The sequence below is a fragment of the Lolium perenne genome, chromosome 7 (genome assembly GCF_019359855.2).
Source record: "Lolium perenne isolate Kyuss_39 chromosome 7, Kyuss_2.0, whole genome shotgun sequence".
Classification (NCBI taxonomy): domain Eukaryota; kingdom Viridiplantae; phylum Streptophyta; class Magnoliopsida; order Poales; family Poaceae; genus Lolium; species Lolium perenne.
In genome coordinates, this window is record NC_067250.2 from 10,126,837 (window position 1) to 10,141,202 (window position 14,366).

Sequence of the window (14,366 nt, forward strand, 5' to 3'; positions counted from 1 at the left end):
GAATCCAGTGTTGATTTTTTTGGGGTTTTTTCTTTCTTGTGGGTCCAGTGTTGCTTATTCAGTAATAGCAAATTGCCAAGTCTCAAAAATCTGAAGTACCATCAAGCTTGATTTTAATTTAAAAATTAAAGGAAAAATGAGCACATTTAAGACCCCAGGTGAGAAACACATGTTGATCTTCTAGTCACATAACAAAGCTGACATAATTCTAGCTGACTTAGATCATGTCCAACATCAGCAGATCATAATTTCAAAAACATACTTATTTTTATAGATCAAACCAGCAACATTTTCAAACATAGAAGAACAGTGCAAATCTGAAGATGCAGAAAACTATCATGAAAAAGACGAAACTATGTAATAAAGATGATGCAGTTAAGACAAGACTAACCATCTTCGACTAACATTGTGCCAAGTCATACATCTGTTTAGTTCAATTCTGAAAATGCATCCTTCACTACCTTTAATGAAATGATACTTTGAACAAACCTCAGAACTCCAAAGTGGGTTAAGAAATGGCTTGTAATCCATACCTGTTTCCTAGGCTAGCGGGAAACCAAATTACTTTCCATGTTTATATTGATGCAACAAGCCAACAACATACACATGAATTTCAAATGGCTCTGAAGGTTATACAAGTATCCAGTCCAACTGAAACGTTCCATGAAGTGTGCCGCTTGCGTGTTTGTTATAGCCCACTAATGTTTCTTATATCATGGAAGAATGGCTCCAAGTCAAATGTTTGACCAAAAATCTAATGCTTTCACAGCTTTAGTACTGTGTATCAGCTTTTCTTTACAACTTTACCGTAGGGGGTGTAATTTTATATATTAATACATAAGATGACACTGTACACAGCTCGTGTATCAGCCTATGAGGTGACTAAGTTACTAGCAGAAGGACAAAAGAGCCAAACAGTAGAGAAATCAACGTTGTAATGAGACATGAATGTGACACAATTCAAACTCCAGGTTGGCCATAGCCCAGCTCATTTTTCCATAATGATAGAACCCAAGTAGTTCAAGCTTAATCAACAAAAACCTGTTAGTATTTTAACTAGGGCAAACTGCAAATTAAATACATAAAACATATGACCTTATTTACATAATGAGGTTTCAAAATCTCCTAACCGTATTTGATTAAAAACTTCAGGGGCCAATTTTGTGTGTTCGCTCATGTTTCCCCATCACAGCCCTTGAAAACCCCAAACTACAAAAATTTCCAGAAGTGGGGATGTACTCTAGATAGAGTACTGAATCTAGAGAAGAATTTCACAAGGACGAAGGTAATGTATGTGTGACCTTCATGATAGTATCAAAGCATATGCAGCAAAAAAGATAATGCATACATGAAACATGCAAATGGGTAAGAATCATGTGAACTGCAAACAAAATATGCAACTTATTAAGGTGCCCTGCTCTAGGAACATGATAGTATCAAAGCATATGCAGCAAAAAGATAATGCATACATGAAACATGCAAATGGGTAAGAATCATGTGAACTGCAAACAAAATATGCAACTTAATAAGGTGCCCTGCTCTAGGAACATGATAGTTTCAAAGCATATGCAGCAAAAAGATAATGCATACATGAAACATGCTAATGGGTAAGAATCATGTGAACTACAAACAAAATATGCAACTTACTAAGGTGCCCTGCTCTAGGAACCAGTCAGTTTCTGCATTGAACTTCATTGATCCCCCTCACTACTCAAGTGCATTATACATAAACTTTGCTTCCTTGTTATACGACAAAAGGATCTTACAGAAAAACAGCAGCAGGACACGTATACAGGCAACGTACAATTAATCAGAGATCAGAGTTCGAATTAGCATCATATGAATCAGCAAACAGAATGATAGTCAAACTTCTTTTAACAAGTTCACAGAGTAAACATCTAGATACAACCAAGAATAGGTACAAAGGTACAATGAAGGAACAGCTTGTCTCAACGATCGTAGATCAAATTTAGGTACAATCAAGCTGTCATATTGCGTAACATACACGAAGGGCTTTTGCTACCAAATTACAGTAATACAAAATGTAACTAGCTTGGAACAAAAAAGAAAAGGATATGGACTAGATACCAGTCTATCACACGTGTGGAAAGCATTTGGTCCTTGGAAGCATATAGCACCCGTATAGCCACTGGTAAGGGAACCGCCACAAGTTGTTAGCACTCATAGCTCAAATTCATCATCCAACTTGAGTGCCTCAGCAGCAGCCTCTTCCTCATCATCATCTATTGCAAAATATGGGTTATGCACCTCAGGCCGGAACCTGTACCCGGTGAACACATAGAATGCAAGGGTGGCAATCTCCCCAGCCAAGACGCTAGTCCAGAGATACCGGTACGAGGTGATGGTCACCAGCGCGTAAACGACGACGCGTGTGAAGTAAATGTAGCAAATGACGACCACGTAATACTGGCGGAAAAGGGTGAGCTTCATCAGGTTCACCGCGGCTTTCCCATCAGAGCGGGCAGCCTCACGGAGGTTCTTGATTGACCACACAATGGGGAAGAGCACGGCGCAGCAGCAGACAACATCCACCAGCAGGAATATCTGCCTCCAAGTAACCCAGTCTCGGGCATAAGGCCCAGACTCATCGATCACCACCTGCGCAATGTTGGCCACGACCTGCAGGGGGATGACCACCATGAGCACCTTCTTCTCACGGTCCGCCAGGTAGGGCTTGAGGAAGGACCAGCCAGTGCCGATGAGCACAATGAGCGTGAAGAGCGAGATCCCCTTGAAGAAGCTGAAGATGTAGAAGAGCACATCCCAGCCGTGCGCGGTGCCGGTGCGCTCGATGTAGGACTTGTCCTCGGCCTCGGCGAGGAGGTTGAAGGCCTTGAGCACGAGCACCGCGAGCATGAAGTAGTGGATCCGGAACACGGCAGCGCGCTTGCGCAGCAGTATGGAGACCCAGGCGGCGACGAGGCCGGCGTAGGCGACGCAGAGGAGGAAGTAGATGGAGGGCAGCGCGGCGGACCCGACGGAGAGGTAGGCGCGCTCGCCGGTGGCCGGGTCGACGTTGTACATGGCGGAGCTGACGTCCATGGAGACCTTGAGGTTCCCGCCGGTGAGGCAGTTGGCGAAGACGAGCGTGTACTGGCCGGGCTCGGAGACGCGGAAGGCGGTGGTGAAGGAGGAGGAGCGGGCGACGGGGACGCCGGCGGGGTTGGGGGCGGGCTTGAGGCGGTCGAAGGAGTAGGCGAGCTTGACGAGGTCGGACTGGAGCGCGCAGGTGACGTCGAGGTCCTGGAGCTGGCGGAGGACGTGGACCCAGGCGTCGAGGGTGGAGAGGAAGAAGCCGAACTGGGAGAGGTCGAGGTCGGAGGAGGCGGGCGGGTCGAAGGCGATGCCGGAGACGTTGAGCTCCAGGATGCCCTGGTGGGAGAAGCCGAATTCGTCGAGCGGGATGATGGTGCGCGGGTCGGCGCGAATCACCGTCTCTCGGATCTCGGCCGCCGCCGGGAAGGCGACGAGGGCGAGGACACCCAGGAGCACCGCGGCGAGCGGCGGCGCGGCCATCGGAGCGGTTGGTGCGATCTGAGGAGAGGGGGGAGACGGTGGGATTTGGGATTTGGAGGGCGAGCGGCACGCGGTGGCGTGATTTGTCGGTAAAGGCGACGGGCTTCAGGTTCGGCCCGACGACGAGGAGATGACCCCGTCTATTTTCCTCTTATTATCTTTTCATCTATGAAACCAAATTAAACTCGCTGAACAATGTATATATTATTAACTAAGAGTTTGTTATTAATTTTTCAACTAAAAACTGAGTGTCCAGAAAATATACCAGCTCACTGAACAATGGTTATATTATATACACTAGATTTGATTGTGTGGTTACCGATCGCCGAACACATCAGGTTATATGGTCGCGTTCAGTACTTTGATCGCAGAACAATCTCTTTTAAATGCGAATTATTTAAATTTATGTTTAGGGTGGTTTTGGGGGACGGGACTGGGCACCAACCTCCTCCAAACGCGGCACGAAGAAACAGCATTCCTCAAACGTTCGATCCGGCGCGGTTTGGGGACACTTTGGAAAACACGACCGGAGATGCTCTAATCTCATCCAGCGTGTCGTTTGGCATGGCGTAGTTGGTGAGTTTGAGAGATTTTGTTATATTTATGGATGACAAGTGGATTTTATCCATTAGCATGGCTCACTAGCGGCGGATTCCGGCGAGTTCTGGTCAAATTCAGCCGAAAATTTCGCGGCGGAAGTACGGCGGCGCTTTGTTCCGACGAGGTTTGACCGGTTTACAAGTGCATGTCTATTTTAGTCGATTTTGCCTTCGAAAATGCATACACTAGGGTCGCGGGCGTTTGTTCTCAGTGCCCTGTAAAAAAAATTACGGGTCAAGCTAGTTTATGGAATGTGTGATCTACGCACATTTTTCAGCCAAAACTATAAAAACCGGTACTTTTACGGATTTGACCAGTTTTGCAGGACCTGCTACGGTTCTCTCGTTGGGTAGTCTTGCAGACACTTGGGTGTCGGTGGTAGCCACGGCGTGCTCCGAAATAAGCACTTAAGCAACCAACATGATTTTTGTACTAAGCTATTGCAGATATTGTGATTAAATTGCATGTGTTAGGTTCGAAGTTAGTTGCGAGTGGTGTTTCAATCGCTGTCTCGATTATTAGTTTACACGTCCAGCGGACGCCCTGACTAATTAAGTGTACTTTGACCAACTTGCAGCTACCATTTCCACTAGCATTTCAGTACATGTTGTTTCATGGATGTTTATTTAAGATCATCAGCACATCTAGTTGATGCCCCATTCCCAATTTCCCAGCTTTATAAACTGAAGCCAATCTTCGCCAAACAAGATCTCCCACGTTCTAGCAACATAAGAAATAATTCAGGGTCTGACAAACCACATAGCCGAATGCCAGAATGCTAACTGGTATACGAATGCTGAACCAATCAGCCGTTATGTCCCATGCATCCGATGAAACAATTCAAATTCAAGGTGAAACATCTCAAAAGACAACAAGAATAAGTTCGAGTGAAAGAGTGTGTTGGTTCGAGTTACTCAAGCCGACTCAATTTAGTGTACTTCGAGCAACTTTTAGCTACCACTAGGTATAGAATAGAACCGGCGAAGGATCGGGCCGGCGGTGACCATTGAGAATGCCGGTGGACGCATGCCGACCTGACCGGCGTCACCATTGAGCCATATAACTTATCCCTTCACAAATGCCCCTTCCCGTTCCATATTTAAGGTTAGACTAAGATTTGAGAATTAGACTTGAACATGTGTTCATGTATCGTCCCTATGGGATCCAAAGAAAGATCTCTCTAGCTAAATACTATTGAGTTGTATCCAAAGCCCCATTTGGTGAATTGGTCTCTCCCGGTCAAGATCATGTAGGATGCGAAGTCTCTGCCGCGGGATTCTATCTAGCTCCGATCTCCCTTGTCTGTGATTCTAACGGTTCATCGACGATATCTCCCCTAGATTCTACCTCATGGTATATTTTTGGAGGATTTTATCTTGACAGTTATTCAAGATGTTGAGGGTTACTTCAAAGTTATATCGAGTTACATCTCTCGTGAGTCTATCGTGTTTATCTTCTCCCCCTTTTTCCCTTGGGTCAATTCGTGAAGATCGGGCAACAACCCATGGTCAAGCACATCAGCTGCACTCTATGCTGCTTCGCCCGAGGACCACATCACTAAATTGTTGTGTTATTAGAGTCTGACTTTCTTTCTTAATATGATTTTATTTATTTATCTTTTTATTAGACTTGATACTTGTTGTTTTTCTAGATTTGAAGGTTTATTCATTACAACTTACAGTTCCTTTGTTGCTAGTCGATTAATAGATTTTTTATTTATTTTGATTATGTTTTTAAACATTGGTACATAAATTTTGTATGATTTTTGTATACAAGATATGGATTGCAATTGACATAACCAATGGAGTCACTTCCACTAAAATTAGCATTTGTAGTTGTAAGTGTCCCATAACTGTATACAACACCTTTTTTTGCATTGGTAGAACTGACCACTTTTTTGTGGCAACCGTTAGATTTTTGCTTGGAGTCACTATAAACATGGCGACTATTGCAACCGCTACTTCTTATATATACTTGTTTTTTGGAAACTCATAGATGGAACCAGGTCCTGCACTAGAATACTCTACTCGGACACCTATGCTACACTAACTCAGCCTCTTACACTTCACAACTATTCTAAACTTTGGTAGAACACTAGGAAGTTGTAGTGGGGTGGCACGTGGCGCTCGTAGGGTAAACTTGAGGCGATCAATGAAAGAAGGTTTTAATATATTTTATAAATAAAAGAGGGGATAAAAGATAAAACATTTTTATCTAAATTTACCTTAAAAGAAGGCAAGGTGACAAATGATAAAGTATTTTTTTGTTAAATAATGCCGAACTACTTTTCCCGGATAAAAGAGATCAAGAATGATAAGGCGATTGGTCTTCATAGGAAGGCAGTAGTATATTTTCTGAATAAAGAGGCGACGTATCTTGCCGCATTTTTTCAAGGTAGACAGTAATATTTTTGTTTGATAAAAGAGGTAACGACAATTCAACAACTTTTTTTTGAAGTTCTTTTTTTTAAGTATGAAGTAGTAGTTTTATTGGATAAAAGAGGCGATACACGATCCAACAGTTTGATATGTTTCCTAAATAAAAGAATCGACAAATCATTGAGAATTTTTAAAAGTAGGCAGCAATATATTTGATGGAGTACCCAAAAAAATTTGCCAGATAAATGAGCAACATGCGATAAAGATTTTTTACCTACTATAGTACCGCTAAAGGTAAGGTTGAGCAACGACATTTGTTCCAAAAATAACATAACAGCTGAAAACGTATTGTTTGATAGCATTGTTCATCGCGGATATAGTATATCGATGACAAAAGGGGTAGTATGGACAAAAAAACACTGGATGACCGTAGGGCAATGGGGAAAAGGGGGTAGTACGCTAGTAGCACTACATAGTAGCTGCAGTGCCTGGAGTGAGGACAACTCTCATCGGTTGAAAGATGCGATGTACGACGGAGCAAGTTTTTTCAGAGATATTGGTAAGAAGAAAACAGTATTTTCGTCGAATAGAAGAGGCGGCAGATGGTGGAGTATTTTTTGTTTCCGGAGTTGATATAGAAAAAAATGACGTACAGTGGAGTAAGTATATATTTTTCGATGATACTGTAAAAAAACGCAACATTATTTTCCCTTAGTGAAAGAGATGACAAATGTTGGATTTTTTTGGAATTACCATTGAAGAATTAGCACCGCTGAAGAATTACCGGCGGGTAATTACTGCCTGTTGAGGTTGAAGATTCGTGCTAAAATTACCACCCTTATGCGCCGCTGGAAAACAACCGTCGTAGAAATATGCATAAACTGAATATTTCTACCGAATTAATACACAAAATACTAACTGAAACTTTTTTTTTTTGAGAAACACAGTACAAACGCAGACGCTCACATACACGCGTATACACTCACCCCTATGAACGCACACACGCACACCCTACCCCTATGAGCACCTTCGGAAGACTGAGCCGGCGGATTGGATCTTGAAATTAACGAAGTCACCACGGGCGCCTCGCTGTCGACGGGAACGTCGCCTCCCACTGAATGAATATTCCGCCTTTATGAGACACACAGATGTCAAACCTGGGATTTGAACTCTGGTGGGCTGGGGGTACAACCACCCTCCTAACCACCCAACCTCAGGTTGGTTCTCTACTAACTAACTGAAACTTTAAAAAACTGCTATCGAACTTTTTGTAAAAAAGTCTAAGAAAAAGTTTTTAAAAATGGAGCACATGTCCACTGTTCACAGGCATGAGGAGCCGGAAAATCCCTCTAGCCACATAATTTCGTAGGGTTTTCCGTAAGCTCGCTTCCGTAGGTTTAGCATAATGCTACAGTTATAGACTGATTTTTACAAAATCTTACTTCAGCAATGCTACACTTACGGGCTGGTTTTACGGGATATGAGTTACGGGCAGACGTGGAGGATCGTGGGAAAATTTCAGTTCCTAAAATCACGGGATGGAATTGTTTTGCACCAACCGAACAACTCCACGTGACCCCGTAGAAAATTTCCGTAGGAAACTTCCCGTAAGTCTAGCATTTTTGATCTTACTTAGGGGCGTACGTGACAAGAAGGTAGAGGGGATCACTCCCTGAATTCACAGGAGGTTAGCATTATTTGAACCAATCAGGTGCATCCATATAATTCTGTAGGGTTTTCTGTAAGTTGGCTTCCGTAGGTTTAGCATTATTGAATATATAGTATAAAATTTTCACTGGCATATCTTCATCTAGTACTTGCATGGATGCTTTTGTATGATCAACTCCACATCAAGATGGTTCCCCACTCGCGGGTTTAGAGCATCTCCAGTCGCGTCCCCCAAACGATGTCCGGGCAAAGCGCCGGATTAGTCGTTTGGGGGACGTCCGGACAAAATTTTCGTTTGGAGAAGGTCCCTTTTCTAGCCACGTTCCCCAAACGCGACCTCCAAACAAAAAGTAAGTGTAAAAGTCGTGTCCGGCGTCCCCGGTAGAGACTCTATACACAGGGGATGGGCTAGGGACGCCGGACAACATTTGGAGCATGTCCGGACCGAAGCGGCCTTTGGGGCACGCGACTGGGACGTTTTTTTGGCCGGCGTCCCCCAAATCTCTTTGGGGAACGCTTTGGGGGACGCGACTGGAGATGCTCTTACAAACTAGAACCCTCTGTCGTTCCAGAAGGCCAGTGCTTCCTATGTCCCAAAATATAACACGTTTTGGTTTAGAACGGATGTACTGTATACGGTGCTAAACCGAGCAGCCCGTTTTGTCACTCCATGATTCCGATGAAAGTGAAATAGACAGTTCAAGTTCAACATGAAACCTCTCAGAAAACAACAAGAAAAGATTTCAGGTGAAAGAGTTTGTCAGGTTGAGTTGCTACTCTTTGGCACTATCAGACTGTCAGTTTTCAAGACATGGATCCTCTAGCTGCTACGTGAGGGGATCCTTGTCGCAGTTTTCATATGAAAATCACGGATCAATTATCAGATCGTCAAATGTCTGATCAATTATGAGACCATCGGTTTTCATGTGAAAATCTCGGATCAGACAAATACAAGCGGAGTATGAAACATTTGACTTCAGTTGCGGTTCAGGTAACATTTGACTTCAGTTGCGGTTTCAGGTTTCTACTGGTGTTGCCTGTCGAGCAGCTGCTGCACCCTGAGCTCCAGCTCCCGGATCCTCGGCGCCCACTCGCGCCTTATCTCTATCGGCCTCACCTCCCCCACCACCTCCACGGTCTTGGCGCCGCCGACGCCACCTCCCTTCTTCTCCTGCCGACGCGCCGCCGGCCGTGCTCCCGCGTTCCGCCTTTTCTCCTTCTTCTTGGCCTCCTTCGCGGCGGCCGCCCGCTGCAGCGCCCGCAGCACGTCCGACCCGCGCAGCTGCCCCGCGGGCGATTCGGACGAGGCGGCGGGTCGTCGCCTCACGTACGGATCCTCTGGCTCCTCCGGCTCGACGACTGGCTCTTCCTCGTCCCACGGGTCCCCGAAGAAGCTCTCGTCGACGGCGTCCTCGTCGCCGCTGCCTCCCCCGCCGTCGTCGTCCCATGCACGGTCGCGGCGCGCGCCTCTGCGGCGTGGCCTGACCCAGACGGCGGTGAGCGGCCGCGCGTGGCGACGGGAGGGGACGGCGGCGCGCGGTTGCGAGTGGAGAGGCAAGAAGCAGCGTGCGGTGGTGAACATCGCAGGTCGGTGGATACGGGTGCCGCCCTGCATTATCTGCAGGTCAAGGGCGCGCGCACTTGGCTATAAACAGAGCAGTCGACTGAACATTTCTTTCTATTTTCGTCTGAATGCGCACAGGCAGCTAACTGAATTTGCAGAACACTCCAGTTCCATCTGTAGCCGCTTCACATCTCCGCTGAACTCTACGTTGCACTGGCATCCAGAGCAATGTCAATATCCATTTGCAGGTTACAACTTTGCCGATGCATCCATGTTGCATGGCACTTCTCCCTAGTTTGTAGTGCATCGACCAGATGCAGACACGATCACCTCTGTTATCTGAAAGAAACTCATGCCACCATGCCTAGGCACTATGACAACAGATCATGCTTAAACCAGCGACAGATACATACATCCCCTACATCCTATAGTAAAAGACAGAACAGAACTTTGCAAGTAGAATCAAAACTCTGAAACGCGAGCGTCTCTATGAACAAAATTACAACAGCGAACGAAATGCCGGCTACGAGGAGGAGCCGCCGCTGACAGGCACTGCCTCGTACAGCTTGGCGAAGTAGAACTGGGTAGAGATGAAGCCGCGGTTCTTGACGCGCCACCCGGCGGCGCGGAGCGCCTCCTCGATGTCCTTCTCGGAGTGGAGGTAGGCGCGCGTGGCCTTGGACGGGCCCGGGAACAGCTCGCCGACGCGCTTGAGGATGTCGAAGTAGACCGTCTTGGGCGCGAAGCTGATGACCAGCCGCTTCTCGGCGAGCGAGGCGAGGTGCCGGATCATCTTCTGCGCCTCCTCCCGCGGGTAGTGGATGAGCACGTCCAGGCACACCACGATGTCGTAGCGGCCGTCCAGGCTCTCCAGGTCCCGCACCTCGAACCGCGGCATGCGGAACTCCGCCGACCCGGCCGCCTGGGCCAGCTGCGCCTGCCGCTGCGCCTCCGAGACCATGGCCGCGGAGATGTCGGAGGCCAGCACGGAGGCCCCGGCGGACGCGAGCGGGATGGAGAGCGACCCCGTGCCGCACCCGGCGTCGCACACCGTGGCGCCGGCCAGCGGGACGTCGGGCGCGTCCCGCAGCATGGCCAGCGTGGCGGCCACCGTCTGCGCGTGGCCCTCGCGGATGTCCAGCTGCACGCGGTTCACGTCGTCCGTGGCCGACCCGTAGATCTTGCGCCACCGCTCGAAGCCCGTGGAGTTGAAGTAGGCGCGCACCGCCTCCTTGTCCCCGCCGCCCACCGCCTCCGCCTGCGCCTTGCGACGGCGCTCGGGGTCGGAGAGCGACACCGCCGCCGCCAGCGCGGCCGCAGCGGCTGCCGCGGCGGGCAGCGAGAGCGCGGGGAGGTCCGCCACCTGTGGCAGAGCCGACGCGACGGTCAGAGGCTTGCGCTGCTGGCGAATGCGGAGCTGGGATTGAGCATGCGGTATTGGGGAAAGTGAAGGCGTCGGGGAGTGAAGGCGGGAGAGCGGCGCGGTGGAGAGGGCGGCGCGCGCCATGGTCGGAGTGTGGAGGAGTAGCTGATTCTTCTTCGGCCAGTGGTTCGCGGGTGCTGGAGGTGGGGATTTTGGGGAGGATAGGGTTTTTGTGGATAGCCCCTGAAATAAATTTAATATTTAATATGATATGCCTGCTGGCGTTGCAGAGAAGGGCCACATTCAGATGGTAGGATTATCTTAGGGTGGTAAACAAGAATCAGAGTTCTTAGTTTTTTTTTTTTTGAGAATCTAATTACAGTTCCAAGTGGACTTGCTATTTCTCAAAAGATCTTAGTGGGCTTGTTTTTTTAGGATTAAAGTTGGCTTATTTTTGTAGGCGCTACGCTATTCTAGGCAAACCCTATACACGGACCAGGTCGGTGCATACCGCGCGCGCGGTATGGGCCGGCCCAGTTAGCTGCGGGCAGCCACCTTTTTCGATTTTTTTCCTTTTTTGTTTCTTATTTTCCTGTTTTCTTTTTTCTTATTTTCTGTTTTCTGTTTTTGTTTTTTTTGTTTTTTGTTTCCTTTTTTAAAATTTTATTTTTTAGATTCGAAAAATAGAAATATTTTTAAAAAAACTAAATTAAAAAATGTTCAAATATAAAAAACCATTCAAAATATGGAAACCGTTCAAATTTAAAAACCGTTCGAATTAAAAATCGTTCAAACATGAAAAAAGTTCAAATTTGAAAACCATTCAAATTTAAAAATCGTTCAAACATGAAAACTGTTCAAATTTAAAAACCGTTCAAATTAAAAAACCGATCAAACGTGGAAAATGTTCAAACTTTAAAAAATATAATTTTTAAAAAATATTCAAAATATAAAATCGTTCAAATTTTAAAACTGTTGAACTAAAAATGTTCATATTTTGAAAAAAAACTTGAAAAATATTTCATAAAAAAGTTAGATTTTGAAAAAGAAAATACTAATAACAGAAAAAAAGAAAAAAAAAAGAAAAAAATCGTACCTGAGCTAATGGGCTGCGGTCCAAACTACCCGACCTGATCGCTGGGGGTGTGTGGCATCCCGCACGCGCCGACCAGGTCGGCGCATAGCAGTTCCCCTATCCTACGTCTGTTTGAATCTTTTACGGGACTGTCAATTGTGAAGGCTCAAGGCCTAGCTTATTATACACAAACGTACGTGCATATGAATTGGGTATTTTCAGGCCAATATAGAAAATTAGATATTAGGCTTTAACAAATCTTAATTAGGCTAAGGTCCAGGAACTGTCTTTCTTTTTCAAGTGTTTTGTGTCTTGGGTTTTTCATTTTTGAAGAAAAAACATTTAAGTATTCCGCACATCATTTTTTGTTGTATATAGAAGAAGATGTGCGTGATATCTCTCTTAGCAAAAGAAATGCATAAGATAATATTTTTTGAAGCAAGATACAAGATATTTACGAGTTCTCCATTTTGTAAGTATTTCAACCTAACTATATGGGTGGACGGTGACAACGGGTTCACTACCAAGTGGGCCCAAATTGAAGAGTAGGCTCGACAAGACAAGGTTGATCAAATCAACAAGATGGCCCCACAGGCATAGGGTGGCCCATGTAGTCACAAGGTTGCCCCTAAACAAGCAAGACGGCCTCCTCCACATGACAAAACTGGTTGATTCTCGAACCGTCACTTCGTGACCGACTCCTGAAGCCACTACAACAAATCTGATATATCGTGACGAGCTCAAAACGTCATGCAATAGCAATATACGTCACGGAAGACCCCTCTGTGACGTAGTTTGAGCGTCACAAGCATCGTCACGGAATCCCCGTCACAGATTACTTCCTAGTGACGTGGCGCGCGAGAAAACGTCACAGAGTATGAATGATGTCATGTAAAATGTCAGCACCTAGGAGCTCACCCCACTGCCAGAAAACGTCACAGAATAGTGTCACGGATGTGAATGTTGTCATATGTGATATCATTTAATTATTTTAGAAATAGTTCTGATACTTTTTTGAATTTTTAATTTACGAATTTATTTTTCGAATTTTCATTTGTAGCATTCCCACGTTTAAGACCATTCATTTTATTGAAATACTATAGTAAAATTGTGTTTAGTTAGAATACTAGACGATCCAAGCTGCTTCTACCATGTAACTCAGGATGACAATCAATATCGTAGAAGGTACTGTCTTTCTAAACCGAATTACAAAATCCTTGAAGAAACATGCAAGGATACATGAACAGATTTAGTCAATCCTATAACAATACTACTTAGAAATTAAATCTACTTGGGTCGGTGGGTATAAGGAGAGCTACAAGCAGAAATTAGATCCTAGATGCGCCCAGCCTAATTATGCTCGAAGAGGCGACGCAACAAGTAGACCTGAGCAACACTTGTGGACCGCCCTCTTGTTCATGTACTTCTTTACTGCATCACATCACAACAGGAGGTTTAGATGGCAATGTCAAATATGCCAGAAAACTAATAGCTGAGAAGAGACATGATAAAAAAAAAATCTGACATGACAGCAGAAAAGAGTTAGGCAGGTAGAAGAAAGACATGCAATGGACAGGCTCTGCAAAAACATGATAAAATTCTCACAAGAGAGCATAAACAAATAAGACATCAAGGTGAAATACTATGCAATGAAAGACTATGCTAAATCATGATGTTTAAATAAAGTATATCTTGGTATGCATTCAGAGGATGCTGATTACTGGAGTACACGGTAGTTCCAAAATTCAAAACCAGCCATCCCTCCACAAGATCGTACATGGTATTAGTATGAACTCTAGGTGAAGATGCTTGTATTTTACTGTCAATAAAATGAGGAAAATAACAGGCTACAGCTCCTAACGATGCACAAACTATAATACATTAAGTAACGGGAGGATCTGACATTACTTATAAGTTGCAAGATGGAATCGCTATTCAGACAAGAAAAAGGCAAGTCATAAAATACTACAATTAACTAGTACTTACAGCGGTACATCAGAAGCTTACATATTGCTTGGCGATCTGTTTAGGCATCTAGCCATTGCAGCTCGAACGAATGTTGTAGAGAGCTTCATTTCTGGTCCACGTAAATAGCTCACAATACTGAGTACAAACTACGACAAATTAATCTGATAACAAGAGAGTTACATTATGCCGAATACTACTAGTTTATTTTGCACT

The 14,366-nt window shown here is 45.3% G+C and overlaps 3 protein-coding genes across 3 annotated transcripts; all 3 read right to left on the minus strand.

Moving 5' to 3' along the window:
• Positions 1 to 1,857: 1,857 nt before the first annotated feature.
• Positions 1,858 to 3,665, minus strand: LOC127311465 (protein CANDIDATE G-PROTEIN COUPLED RECEPTOR 7). Its single transcript, XM_051341891.1, has one exon. It carries the CDS (start codon positions 3,535 to 3,537, stop codon positions 2,182 to 2,184), a length of 1,356 nt encoding a protein of 451 aa, XP_051197851.1. The 5' UTR covers positions 3,538 to 3,665; the 3' UTR covers positions 1,858 to 2,181.
• A 5,395-nt stretch (positions 3,666 to 9,060) lies between these two features.
• LOC127311464 (uncharacterized) lies at positions 9,061 to 10,041 on the minus strand. Its single transcript, XM_051341890.2, has one exon. It carries the CDS (start codon positions 9,796 to 9,798, stop codon positions 9,208 to 9,210), a length of 591 nt encoding a protein of 196 aa, XP_051197850.1. The 5' UTR covers positions 9,799 to 10,041; the 3' UTR covers positions 9,061 to 9,207.
• Positions 10,042 to 10,187: 146 nt separating this feature from the next.
• On the minus strand, positions 10,188 to 11,325 carry LOC127311463 (uncharacterized). Its single transcript, XM_051341889.2, has one exon. The coding sequence runs from the start codon at positions 11,252 to 11,254 to the stop codon at positions 10,271 to 10,273; it is 984 nt and encodes a 327-aa protein (XP_051197849.1). The 5' UTR covers positions 11,255 to 11,325; the 3' UTR covers positions 10,188 to 10,270.
• Between the last annotated feature and the right edge of the window lie 3,041 nt (positions 11,326 to 14,366).